At 48.4% G+C, this 12,875-nt stretch overlaps 3 protein-coding genes across 5 annotated transcripts in view; all 3 read left to right on the top strand.

The window, feature by feature from the left end:
• Positions 1-11,731, top strand: part of LOC119133952 — a 92,908-nt gene extending 81,177 nt beyond the window's left edge. Inside the window, exon 2 of the mRNA XM_037270304.1 lies at positions 11,495-11,731. The gene's annotated coding sequence lies outside the window, so the exon portion shown is untranslated. The remainder of the gene's footprint in view (positions 1-11,494) is intronic.
• lcp2a (lymphocyte cytosolic protein 2a) lies at positions 224-7,187 on the top strand. Of its 3 annotated transcripts, none has more exons than XM_037270241.1 (33): positions 224-590; positions 918-980; positions 1,091-1,137; positions 1,568-1,633; positions 1,925-1,953; positions 2,067-2,101; positions 2,175-2,355; positions 2,471-2,565; positions 2,874-2,931; positions 3,001-3,066; positions 3,192-3,211; positions 3,298-3,317; positions 3,387-3,461; positions 3,539-3,557; positions 3,629-3,644; positions 3,717-3,792; positions 3,872-3,924; positions 4,083-4,117; positions 4,210-4,363; positions 4,493-4,578; positions 4,682-4,766; positions 4,830-4,895; positions 4,961-4,983; positions 5,124-5,143; positions 5,286-5,396; positions 5,471-5,489; positions 5,564-5,579; positions 5,662-5,737; positions 5,956-6,008; positions 6,209-6,270; positions 6,371-6,445; positions 6,559-6,708; positions 6,799-7,187. In XM_037270241.1, the coding sequence occupies exons 1-33, from the start codon at positions 513-515 to the stop codon at positions 6,940-6,942; spliced, it is 2,172 nt and encodes a 723-aa protein (XP_037126136.1). In that variant the 5' UTR covers positions 224-512; the 3' UTR covers positions 6,943-7,187. The 3 variants fall into 3 exon arrangements, with proteins under 3 accessions (XP_037126136.1, XP_037126133.1, XP_037126135.1); XM_037270238.1 differs by having other exon boundaries at positions 3,714-3,792; XM_037270240.1 differs by having other exon boundaries at positions 225-590; positions 3,714-3,792; positions 4,685-4,766.
• foxi3a (forkhead box I3a) lies at positions 7,280-9,221 on the top strand. The gene is made up of 2 exons (XM_037270283.1): positions 7,280-8,485; positions 8,587-9,221. The coding sequence occupies exons 1-2, from the start codon at positions 7,978-7,980 to the stop codon at positions 9,102-9,104; spliced, it is 1,026 nt and encodes a 341-aa protein (XP_037126178.1). The 5' UTR covers positions 7,280-7,977; the 3' UTR covers positions 9,105-9,221.
• Positions 11,732-12,875: the final 1,144 nt, after the last annotated feature.

The following is a 12,875-nucleotide window of genomic DNA, read 5'->3' as shown; positions in this document are numbered from 1 at the left end:
CAACTCTAGATTGTCAGCAAAGAACAAAGAGATTTTTTTTTGCAAATATCTAACGGTTAACGACAACTAACAGTTGTCAAACGTGAAGTGGAATTCAGGCTATAAAATGTGTTAAAACTCCGTCAAGTCGAAATTTAAGTGTGTGTGTGTGGGGGGGGGTTACAGAAGCAAGATGCTGCTTGGCCTTCCCCGGTCCTCCCCTCTGCACAGTCACTTCCTCCGAGGTTAGGAAAGGAAGAGCAAGTGAGAGAGGCATTGACAAACACACCAAGCGGAGGAGACAGGAAGAACTAAGGAAGCCATCTTGGTTCCCCTTCGACACGTCAACGTGAAAGCCCGACAACGGTTTGGGGCCATTTTTCAGTTGAAGCAAACCACTGGGCTGGGTGAGACTGAACTTTAGCTTGTCGCAGAGGGCACGGCGGAAAAGAGGAAGCGCTGGAAGTCGATTGTGAGGCCTCAGCAAAGAAAACTTATCGCAAAGTCTCGGGCGGCGAGGGGGGGCACGTGAGATGAACTGCAGCCGGGCGCCGTCCCGCTCGGAGGTCGAGGAGTGGAGCCCTCAGCAGCTGGCTGACTACCTGAGGAAGGTCAGGCTCACTTTTGTCAATTGCGACAAAGGGAAATCCAGCTGAAGCCCGTCTCAGATGAGTTTGGGCGGGAGGCCTGTTCGTGGCGGCAGCATCACTCGCGCTCGTTGCCTTTGTCGTTTTTGGCTCAGCTTACGACCATCGTCAAATGTCTCCAGTTGGTCCGACATGCTGCGGCTCGCCCCCTTGTCTGGAACACACAAGAGGGCGCACACAACATTTTACAACTTTTTTTTCCTTTGCTTGCATCCTTTCAAATGTTTCTTTTTCCGAAAGGCTAGTTTTGGGAAGAGGCTCCATGCACGTGTGCCTTTGTATGTGTTGCAGATGAATTTGTCCGACTGTGATAGAACTGTGTTGAAGAACTCCATCAACGGAATGAGATTTGTGGTAAGTTTTGACGTAGACAGGGAGACCCGCTACCCACCTTGACCCCTGCATCTGGACATTACTTCGTCATTTTGGAAGAAAAAAAGAGACGCATCATTTTGTGTTTGCAGAACTTGAGTGAGAACGATCTGCAGAAATTCCCCAAACTTCACACACCGTAAGCCTTTTGAATAAATTGAAAACAATCGCAAAAGTTTCACCTGAGGTGGCAGCGCTTCACGCGCAGAGGCGTAGCCAAGCCGGGGCGAGCCGGGGCGGCGCCCCGGTTAGGACTCCCTGCGCCCCGGTTGAAAAAAAAAAAAAAAAATCGAGCTTTTTCGATTCTTCATTTTCATGCCGTTTTTTTCGTTCGGTCTTGCGCGAATGTGCTTGCGCTATTCTATGTGCGCGATTATCCATTCACCGTTTGCCTCCCGGACGTTGTTTTAGCGATCAGCGAACGGCGTGGGTGATGTTCGATTTCTTTTCCTGTGGGCGTGCGCCCCTACTGGAAAAATTCCTGGCTACGCCTCTGTTCACGCGCCTCCGGAGATTTGTATACCGGCCTTTGAAAAGTCAAATTTCTCATCCTTTGTGTGTCCTCCCAGAATTATTTCCAAGCTGAGCGCTGACATCGGCAAGAAGGAAGAAAAACGAGGCCCGTTTGGTAAAAGGTGGGTTCCTGTTTCAGTTCACGCATTAAAGACAAATAAAAGGTCGTCTCGTATGACTAAGACACCACCTTGCGTCTCAAACCAAAAACAACTTGACTTTTGTCTCATGAACGCTGCTAGCTTCACCCTAATATGCGCCGGAAAACGGCATCCATTGAACGATCGTGATGCACGAACTGGTTTATTCAGTTGACACTCAAGGAAATGAGTCCATCATTGTGTCATTTTGTTTGCAAATATCGTTTGAATAAACGATGCCAATTCACCGAATGTTCTTTCTCTCCACCGCAGACCCGTGATGCCGAAATGTCTTGAACCAGGTAAATGCTTTAAGCCGGACGATAACGGGCCGCGCCGCTATTTGTCCTGAAAATGTGAACAATTATCAGAGGTGAATCGTTCCCGCAATTTAGTCTTCTTCTATCTTTAATAGTTTGTGACGTGGAAGGTTCGGGCAACGACCTTTCTGTAAGTCGATGTTTCCGGCGGCCAGTCACCGATGACTCGCAGCTTATCTTTGGGTCACGTTTTGCGGCTCCAGGACGTTGACGGCAACGATTACGAGAGTCCCGACGGCGAGGACAGCGGCCATAGCGACTACGAGCAACCTGACGACAACGCGGTAGCGGCAGAGGCAGGGCATTACGGACTCCCCACCCCGGAGCCCGCAGAGGAGTTGGCGCGCATGCACCGCGGCGCCGTGGGCGACACCGAATATATTGGTTGCACTTGACATTTTTCACAATCCTGTCCGATGCCTTTTTGGTTCGCGTATGCGCTACGGCGGAAAGAAGCAATTTCTTTAGCTTGAACGCGTCTCCTCCGCCCCGATGGCAGGTGGTAGGGATAAACGCGCATCGTCTAGGGGGGCGCCGCCTGCTGTTTGCCCCCGACCACCGGCGACGTCGCGCCCAGCGCTGTCACCTCGAGTCGTGAGTAAAATATTTGAACGTCAATATGACTTTAAGGTGCCTTTGACACGTACCCAAAAGCTGAGGATTTTCATCGAAGGCATGCTATTTCTAAGAATAAGATACGCGCTGTTTGAAATGCGCATGAGTAACACGGCGTCATGACAGGGTGGACGCTCATTTCAGGGCGACGCGCAAAATGTTGCTGCCACTGGAAAGATGCACGTGATCAAAATGAGTCATTTGATCAAATAACCTGCCTCGGGGAGCAAAAGCGTGTTCAAAAGTGGCAGATATTGATTCTTGATATTTTTGGGGTGTTTGCGCAGCCGGTGGAGTCCAGCCAAGATCACTCACCCCACCCTCCTCGGCGAGCATCAGAGAAGTGTGAGTGGACACAACAAATCCCGTTAAATTTTGCAAGGTGTGGTTGGTACGTCACGTTGTGATTTTTAGTGTTTCCGGGACCGCCGCAGATCTTCCGCAGCAATAAGCCGGGCCGAAGTTCCTCTTCCGTTGGCGGTACGGAGCATCTGAAAATACTGCACTAGAAAATATCAAAACGTGCAGAATTGTTCAAACAAAAGTTTAATGAAGCCAAAACAAAAGTGGATGAAAGTAACTTTTTTTTGGGTTGGTCTTGGCAGGTCCTGGTGTAGCAGAAAGGGTGAGTGTGCCGTGTCTTTTGCAGTCACTGAGCCAATCAATCAAAGGTTAAAAGGCTTGCTTGTATCTTTTGGCGGTGTGTTACAGCTGGGCGTCCCCTCCCAAAGGTAAGCGAGCAAATAAAGCGCCGCGCCGCCCTGAACGATTTGCATTTTCTTGGGTTTGCCCCTCGGCAGGCCTCCACCTCTGGCGCTGCCTCCTTCCTCCGCGGCTTCTGGCAAGTTTCCCGTCAAGCCCCCTCCTTCCGGCAGGTAGGTCATTTGTTCGCCCCAAATGGTTAATTTGCTGGGTGAACATCTCATGACTTTTGGGCGATTTGTCGTTGCAGGGCTGATGGCACCAGGGAGGTGAGTTCAATGTTGGCGCGCAGCGTGCGCGCCACAAGCATCTCACTTATTCCCCTCTCGTCTCCTTCTAGCATGCACACGCCAATGGTGAGAAAGGCTCAGTTGGAGAGCCGGACCATTTGGACCCAATCCTAAAAGCTGACTATTCTCTCGCAGCAGCTAGACTCAAGTCTTTCCCCGTCTTCCGTAACAGTCCGCTGCCCCGCCCCAATACCACAGGCTGCCACGGGGACAGGTAGAAATCCACGTGACGCCGCCGCCGGCTTGAGACTAAAGCCAATGAAGACGAGTGGGTTCTTTTTGTTATTTGACAGTTTGCCTCCCGGCTCCACGAGTGTGGGCTCGCTGCCTCTGACCGTCTCCTCCGGTAAGAAGCATTTTCAAATAAGTCATTGAATAACGATGAGAACACCAGTTAGAATCTTGCCGGTGTGTGTGTGTGTTTTCTAAAATGAATGACATTTTAACTGTTTGCTGAATTTCCTCATCTCGAGTTTTAAAGTCCTGCCACTTGTTTTCCAACAGCTCCCGATGTTGAGGGCTGGGACGATGATGAGTTTGTGAGTCCGATACTCAGTTGCCTGAAAAATGGACGGCGAGTCCACTCAAAACATATTTGAACGTATGTACGCGGCTCCAAATGCGCCTTCAGGATGATGAAGACGCCGAGTACGAGTATCCAAACGGCAGCGATGAGGATGCAGCGAGCGATGACGCGGCCGGCAATTATGAACCTCCTCCCGCGGAACCCCGGGAGGAGCCCGCTTGCAGGACCTTCGCTCCCCTCGCAGAAGGCCAGTACATCGGTAGGACGCCCGTCACTGGTTTGGCCCCAAAATCATTGAAACAATGGTTCAGAGGAACATTTTTGAGCTGCGTGTTAGGGTGGCTCGGACGAATGTGTTATTTGTGTTAGCTCACCTCCCTCCCTTCAGATAAACAGATGTCCTCCAGGGGTCCGCTGCCAGCAGTCGGTCTGGGTCTGCCGGTCTCTTCGCGTCCACCTCCGTCGCCCCGCTCGGTGAGACGTCTCAAAAACTCAGCAGTCGCTTTCAGCCTTGGGAGAATTTAGCAGTTAGCATCCCAGTGGTGGCTACCGTGTCATAAAAGCAATTTCAATTCTGCAGCCGGGAGAGCTGTCGTTGGGCCGAGATCACTTGCCGCGGTGTGCCGGACAAGCGGTGCCGCTGCCGCCGCCGCCTGGAAAATGTGAGTGACCACAACGGTGAGCGGCATCCCTTCCAATCTCACAAATCCGTGCTCTGTGTCTAGCGCTCGCAGGGCCACCACAGATCTTCCGCAGCAACAAACCGGGCCGAAACTCGTCTCCCTTCAGAGGTATTGGGAAACAACAAGCTCTTGAAGACAACTTTCAAATAGTAAAGCTCCCCATTTGTCTCTAGGTCCCAACGCAGAAGAGAAGAGGGTGCGTGTGACACACAAGCGAAATAAGCGACGAATGTCGCAGCCTAGATGAAACCGACAGTTTGGACATGGGGACAATTTTATTTGCAGCAGTTGACGCTTTTGTGGTCCTTTCTTAAAATCTCTATGTGTATGTTACAGCTGCCACTCCACTCCCAAAGGTAACAGACACCTGAAAACAGCAAGTTCAGATGTGACGGTGCGGCTGGCGAGTTGAGTCGTTGGTTGGAAACGTCTGACGGGCGGCTCACCTGGTGGCGGCTTACTTGGTGACTTTGTGTTGACGAGCGTGCTTGTCTTCAGGCCTCAGGCGGACGTCCCGGATACCCCCGCCAGGTCCAAAGCTCTCCCATTTGGCTCGGCCTCCGTCAGCAGGAGCGATGACTCCTCCGTTGGGCCTCCTCCTCCCAGCAGGTGGCCTGACCGCCTTCTGCTCTGCCCAAAAGAGTCCACTGTCAAATGACAATAGCATTTTTTGGGTGTTACAGGTTGGACGGAACGAGAGAGGTAAGTGCGGTTTTGACAAGGTAACACAATCGGGTGCATTGTGAGCATTCTTTTGTCTTCTGTTGTCCTTGTAGCAAGCACACGGTGATGGTGAGAAACCTTCCGTCTATCCGATCAAGATTGGGGCTTTATGAGCATGATGACGAGACTAAAAGCATTCTCTTCTTTTCAGTGGCTAAACGCAACACATTTCCCCTCCATAAAAATCTGGCGCCCCGGCCGGCACCTCCTGGCCGCCTTGGAGACAGGTAGAAAGTCACTTCTATGAAAAGTCGACACAACCCTTTTCAAACACTGGGCTTCTCGAGACCCAATGAACTCGTTTAAGTTTTGAAACAAAGATGTAAACTCATGGGATTGCACAATTCTGCACACCGTCATACGAGCGGGATGCAGCGGTGTTCAGGGCACACTTGCCTTGGTTTGATGTTAAACAAAGTGCCTTTTCGTTTTTGTCATCTTACAGTTTGCCTTTTGGTGTCACTTCTGTTGGCTTAGTCTCTCATAATGTTCATCCAGGTAAGAAAACACTGTGACGTAATAAGATATTTATTCAAGAAAATGGCATTTCACTTTTTTGCGCGTTTGCTGAGACGACAACTAGAGGGCACCATTCCCTAGGGTGACATTTTATCACGCGCAATTAATCTTTTCCGCATAAGTAAAGATTGCGTTGACTGATTAATCTTTGGCTGAATGTGTGCGCGTGGCCCATGCAGATAACAGGAGCAACTTTGTTGCCTCAGAGCGCTTTCATGCTCCACCGCAAAAAGCTAAACAGGTAACGGTTCAGATTACACAATCATCTATATCAGGAACGTTTTGGTCATGGCAATAGTTCAATCACAAGAAACAAATCAACTCTGTGCATGTACGCATAGGGAATGGACCCTTGCTGGTATGTTGGTAAAGTGACCAGGAGTCAAGCTGAAGGCTATTTGAAGCAAGTCGGCAAGGTAACGCACGCCCACGTTAGACATACTTAAGCCAAATAATATTGAAGACAAAAAAGATTTCTCGAGCCAACCGAGACTCACGTGCACTTGCTTGCATGTGCACGTGCACGCAGGACGGAGCGTACCTCGTGCGGGACAGCTCACACCAGAAGAGCAACCAGCCATACACACTCATGGTGCTTCACCACAACAAAGTGTTCAATATACAGATCCGCCACGAGGACAATCAATTCCAGCTCGGAACTGGACTCAAGGCCCAGGAGGTGAAGCCAATTTCACGCAATTTTCATACTTTGTGAATCGTGACTCGAAGTGACGCCTGTGTGTGTATGTGTGTGTGTGTGCGTGTGTAGTCCTTCCCCTCCGTCTGTGACATCATCAACTATCACTCCCGGTGTCATCTGCTCCTCATTGACGCCAAGAAACGGTGCTCGAGCCAGCAGAACCAGTGTCTGCTGTCAGAACCCGCAGGCATTTCCATGACCGGAACGCACTGAGACCCCACCATAACAGCACTCACAAGAATATATTCTTGATCCTCTACAAGGAGCTGAGACTGTTTGTAGTGTACACGCGACCATGTACAGGAAGTCAAAACGGGCAGCAACACAACAGCTCGTCGATTGAAGAAAAATGCGCCATAAAATTCTATTTTATTTCTGTACTACGATACATTTGATAGAAAACAGCCAACAATATTATAGAGTGCTATAATTCCTCATTAAAATAGACATGACAACAATTTTTGTTTTTTCTATGGGGGGGGGGGGGGGTGGGGGGATGAAAGTAAAGGTAATGCCATGCATTTGAGTAGGGAAAGACAATTTGACTTCACATGACAGAACAGCGCCCGGACCCGCATACATAGTCCCAGTCATCAGTTACAGCTCAGCCTGTCTTGTTTTGTCTGCGTCGGGTGTGGAATGGATGCAGTCGCCAACTGACGCGCAGATGCGCGTCATTGGGGCTTAGGGATCCCCGAGACAAAAAAAAAATGTCCCACCGGTGTCGCAGGTGTGATAAGAAAGCTGCGCGTCCCTTTTGTCTGCGAGGTTACAGTCAGCGCTCGCTCCCGCATCAAAATGTTGCTCTCGCATCACGATCAGCATGCGCAATTTGATAGAAATCAAGGATTTGCACACGCACACAAAAAACACATTAAAAGTAGGAGTGAGTTTGTGCGTGCGTGAGTCACATGGTGAGCAGAACACTAGACAGCAAAAAATACGTGAATTACCAAAAAGTAAGAAGTTAAAGTACTTAGTGGCTTTGTCACATTTTTGTGACTAATTGAAAACATTAAATCTTCATTTAATGATATATTAATGGCATTTAAACAAACCTAATGTGATGTTAAGCAGATGAGTAACGACTGAAATCGTAAAAAGAGATTCAATCAGTCATTGTCATCTGCCCCAGGGCAGGAATTCAAGCCGCCAACAGCCACTGCGTGTGTGTATGCGTGTGTGTGTGCGTGTGTAGTCGCAGCCAATCAGCTTCCATGTGGGCGGTACCTCAAAGTATAAGTGCAGATGTTGAGAGCCTGCGGACAGGTGTCGTGTGTGTTCAACACCATCGTCATGACATCCTTGGTGCCTCTTTGCCATCTCCCCCAGCAGGAGCTCCAGCCTCTGGCTTTGGATTCCCACGACTTCAGCCTCTACAGTACTCCGCCCGAGGCCAGCCGCTTCTCAGCAGCGTGCCTCCGACCGGACCTTGGCCGCGAGTCCAGAGAAGAGCGGCCTCATGTCGGAGCTGACTTCTACGACCTCCAGAATGCCTTCCTAGCCGGCGGGCCCTGGTACTCGGTGGAAAACATCCTAAGTCTGGCCCGCCCGCCGTACTCCTACTCGGCCCTCATCGCCATGGCCATTCAGAGTGCGCCCTTGCAGCGGCTGACACTGAGCCAGATCTACCGCTACGTGTCCACGCACTTCCCCTTCTACAGCCGAAACAAGGCCGGTTGGCAGAACTCCATCCGGCACAACCTGTCGCTCAACGACTGCTTCCGGAAGGTTCCACGGGAGGACAACAATCCGGGTGAGTTTCCTGAGAAAGATATCGTGACCATGCCAGAGTGTCTTTGAGCAAGATCCTGAGCCCGTTGAACCCACTCCTAACCTTCATCTTTCTTGCCACAGGCAAAGGAAACTTCTGGACTCTGGACCCAAACTGCGATAAGATGTTCGAAAATGGCAACTTCTGCCGCAAGAGGAAGAGGAAAACCGACACGGCGACTTCCACCAAGAAACGAAGCAAGTCCTCGTCCTCTTGGCCCAAATGTCCCGGCGCCGAGTTTCCCGCCACGTCGGACCAGCATATCTCATCTCGGCCTCCCGAGTCCACGCGGATCCCGGATGAGCCCTCGTTGCTTCCTCCTCAGGGGCTTGTCTCCTCACCAGGACCCGTGGTGCCGCAGTGGGACACCTGCAGCTCTTCTTCTTCTCGTCATGCCTCCACTATGTTCGTCCCTTGTTCTCAGTCTGCCCCTCCTCACTTCTCCCCGTCTCTGTACGCGGACCCGGATACCGCATGCACGCCTCCGCTGGAGTTCCAGGAGGAGCGGCCGGCGGAGTTCGACTTCGTCCAGTCTCAACTCTTGGGCCACCTCATGAATGATGTGCCCCTTGACTCGCTGGTTCTCCACCAGGGACTCTGACGTCCACTTGACGCTTTGAAATGTCCGTCACAGTGTGAATGACGCTATTTATTATCGGTGTTATTGATATTTTATAAGTTCAAAGTTGGGTTCAACGTTGGAATTAAAGCAAGTACATCAAATTGTGTGTTTTCGAGTTCTTGGGATTACAGCGTCCAGAGCAAAAATTGCAACACTTACATGCATCAGCAAAATGTAGCAAAGTTTCGTATGAAACAGATAATCTGACAAAGGCTACACTTGAATGGGGGGGAAAACAAAGAAAAGAAAACACATTGGTATTTTTCATTCGTTAAAAGTCACCTGGTCAATGATGCTATTTGGCGTATGGTATCCGTTTTTTTCAAATTTGGAAATTTTGCTTGTATCCAAGTAAAATGACTTTCACTCTGTCACTGAGTGGGAATTGAACAACAACACCGTCAGAGGCTGAGACTCGCCTCTGTGATCCGATTTTTAGTTTGACATATATTTGGATTGGAATTGTGGAAAAGTTTGGAAATAAAGATTTCAACCGGAACCCTCAGCGTTTCATTCCTTTGCTACATTTTCATGAAGAATGACGAGGACTTTGCAGTGATATTGAGCAAAGCGGGAAGGCTCCGGTTCCCCACGACACTCAACATAAGCGGATCAAACGCGCTCATTGAGGACAATAGTGAAATACATTCAAGAGTCAATCAAACTTGAAACTTGGAAATCAAGCTAAAAAGTCAGAAACGCCTTTCGAACGCCATCAAAGTGCTTCACAAGACTTCCGTGACAGCACTCGCATGTCGCCGTGGTGACAGCGCCCTATTTGGCGGGTCCTGACAGTGCTCCTGGAATCCACATCGCACACACACAGGCCTCGGCATGTGTTTAGGCATCACGCCGTCGTCCATTGATGTGGACGCGTGCATAAATATGCGGCGCACGCAGACGGGCTGATAGCATCAGCCAATCAATGAGCCCGAGAGACGGCGAGCGTTTACAACACAAGAGGCAGGAGTGTGCCGTCTGTTTAGGGCCCGCAAATGCCTCAGAGGAACCCCCGAGGTCCACCGCATTAGCGGATTTCACTTTAGAGCAGTTCACTTTAGCGCTTTACGGCACAAACACTATTTAGCCTCTCGCCAGCTTTTGAAAGCAACGACATTTGTCGTCACGTTAGTGTTTGAGCAAGCAGCAGTGGCGCAGGCAAGCACAAGCAAAGCACCCACCACACACTAAGAAATCAGGCAAGCTGTTTGACATTACACTTTACATTGCTACATTTGGTTATTCCTACAGACTGTGAATTACTTGTTTTTATTCCACATAAATAAACAGAACATAATTATTTATTCCCTATTTCCCCCCCCAATACTGCCCCCAGGTGTCCACAACAAAAAACTGTTGAAAATGAACTAAAATAAAGGCCTGCTATTAAATAAAGCAATTAACTAAACAAATAACTAGTAAGTGCAATCTTGACTAATTAGAGCTATACAATTGCAGCGTAGAAAGGTGATTTTTATCTTGGGTTAGACGTGCAAAGGGTGCCATTGCTTACAAACGAATAGGTCAATTCGATGGTCAAAATGTACAGGATTTTTGTCAGACCTAGGTCGCAACTCTAGTTAGCAAGTTAGCTAGAATTTCATCAATTTTCATCATTCAACAACTACAAGGCACAACAGAAAATTCTTACGGCGCTGCGTGTCATCGCCGTGCTAGTTGCTAAGCTTAGCATAGCAAGTGAGCCGTCGATAGACTTTTAGTGCTTCCCCAACGAGCTGTGGGATATTCCCCAAATAATCCAAGCAGATTGCTAGCATGCTAGATGTTCGCGTCCTTCCGGTTTGCATCGATTTGCATTGCATTGGGCTTCCGAGTTCTCAAGATTCCCTGTCACAAATTTGGTTGTATGGCTTAGAAAAAGCTGGCAACTTCATTTGCATAAGGCCAGATGCATACTAACTTCAGAACAGTCAATACGGTTGGTTCGGTCCATTAAAAGGAAAAGAACGGTGATCATTATGCTATAGCAGCACAATATAATTTTGTATCGCAGTTAGAACCTTTGGAGCCAATTGACTTGCTACTGGCAGCACCTTTGAAAAAACGAATTTGTCAATCAAGCTGTCATGCCAAGATCACATCACTACATTGTTTAGGGGGCACGCACATTTGACTTTCAATTAATTTCCGAAATTACCTACTTTAGAATTTGTACTTTAATCCTTTAGTGAGTGTGTAAATGAAGATGCATACAGTACTGTGGAGTTGATCATAAATCGAATTTGAGGCAAGGCAGGTGCGTGTGGTCAGCCTGCTAACTGCCGGGCTGGTTGCTGGCAGGCGCGCATTTGCATGTAGCCACGCGCCTTGTCGAGACTTGCAGCAACCTGAAAGCACCTGTTAGAAAGGTTCCTATGTTGAGGTTAACATGTTGGACAGTTACGTCACCGCGCCTAAAGTCTCGCGTGAGTTACCTCAGATTATCGCGATCGTTGGAGCTGGGGCGCAGCGGTAAGCTAAATGTTGCTGGTATCGACGGAGCGTGTTGCTGTAATTGTGTGCGTCTTTGCCACAAAAAACACACAGTTTACACACACACACACACACACACACACACACACACCTTTCACAAGAATCACACACACACGCACGCACACTGAGCGCCATACTTTAATTACGACACAAATGGCTTTTTGGAAGCAATGAATGGGGCATGCAGAGAAGGAAAAATTCTCCACAAATGGATTGATTGTATTTCTTAATGACTCTGTCGTCAAGGATTAGTGTGCCTCTGTGTGTGTGTGTGTGTGTGTGTGTGTGTGTGCGTGAGTGTGTGTGCGCGTGTGTATTTGCGTGCGTGCATGCGTGCTTATTAAATGGAAATTCTTTCTGCCCTACAAAAGATGTATTTTTCCAACAGTGGAAAGATTCTGGTGGAACTTGCAAGACCTATCGCTAAAATGTAGCTGGGCAATACAGTGACGTGGCCCCTTGCCCATTTCGGATTGTTCTTGTTTAGATTAGATTTTTTTTTTTACATGAGTGTATTTCATTAGTAGTAGTAGTAGTAGTAGTAGTAGTAGTAGTAGTAGTAGTAGGGTAGTCAGAACCAGTGTTCCCTCTAAGATGCGCAATTGCGCACTGGTCGCGCAGTCTTTGCGCACAAGAAACTCCATGCTGCGCAGTGGCCTAGTGGTAGAGTGTCCGCCCTGAGACTGGAAGGTTGTGGGTTGTCGAGTTACATGGTGGATAGGATGGTAAAAGATGGTGTGTGAGTGTGTATTGGATTTGGCCCAGACGAATTGGCTAAGATGAAATTCCAAATTTCAAAGCTTGACATGGAAGACCTGAAGAAGGGGGCCTGAGTAGGGGTTACTTAAAAGTTAGTTCTTCAAAATCAACTATTGTTAAAATTGGTAAAGGGGAGTTGGGAGATGGTGCCAAAGTCAGATTGACCTAACAGTAAATTAATAGTTTAAAAAGTCAGAGGAAGACTTGTTCTGAAGCACAGCAACACACAAATTTGGATTATGTTATATTAGTATTTTGTTTTGCTATAATATACTTTGAAACTGCTTGAATATTTTAATTTGCTAACTAGGGAAGCCCATGCTCATCGTTAGGTAATGAGAATGAGACATGTTAATCACAGTTAGAGTAAGCTGCAATATACTTTATTGTATTTTATTTTGCAATATTGTATAGTTAGTAGCAACTTGAGCAGCATCATAGCACTGATGTTTCATTTACACATGAATGTATTAAGAGTTGAGTAAGGACAAGGGGCTG

Source organism: Syngnathus acus, chromosome 14 (genome assembly GCF_901709675.1).
Source record: "Syngnathus acus chromosome 14, fSynAcu1.2, whole genome shotgun sequence".
In the NCBI taxonomy this organism is placed as follows: domain Eukaryota; kingdom Metazoa; phylum Chordata; class Actinopteri; order Syngnathiformes; family Syngnathidae; genus Syngnathus; species Syngnathus acus.
This window is presented reverse-complemented; position numbering and strand designations above follow the sequence as displayed.

Coding starts and splice junctions, on each gene's coding strand:
- lcp2a (XM_037270238.1), top strand. CDS start 513: ATGAACTGCAGCCGGGCGCCGTCCCGCTCGGAGGTCGAGGAGTGGAGC. Junction 3,925..4,082: donor GCCTCTGACCGTCTCCTCCG/GTAAGAAGCATT, acceptor GTTTTCCAACAG/CTCCCGATGTTGAGGGCTGG. Junction 6,446..6,558: donor ATTTGAAGCAAGTCGGCAAG/GTAACGCACGCC, acceptor ACGTGCACGCAG/GACGGAGCGTACCTCGTGCG.
- foxi3a (XM_037270283.1), top strand. CDS start 7,978: ATGTTGAGAGCCTGCGGACAGGTGTCGTGTGTGTTCAACACCATCGTC. Junction 8,486..8,586: donor ACGGGAGGACAACAATCCGG/GTGAGTTTCCTG, acceptor TTCTTGCCACAG/GCAAAGGAAACTTCTGGACT.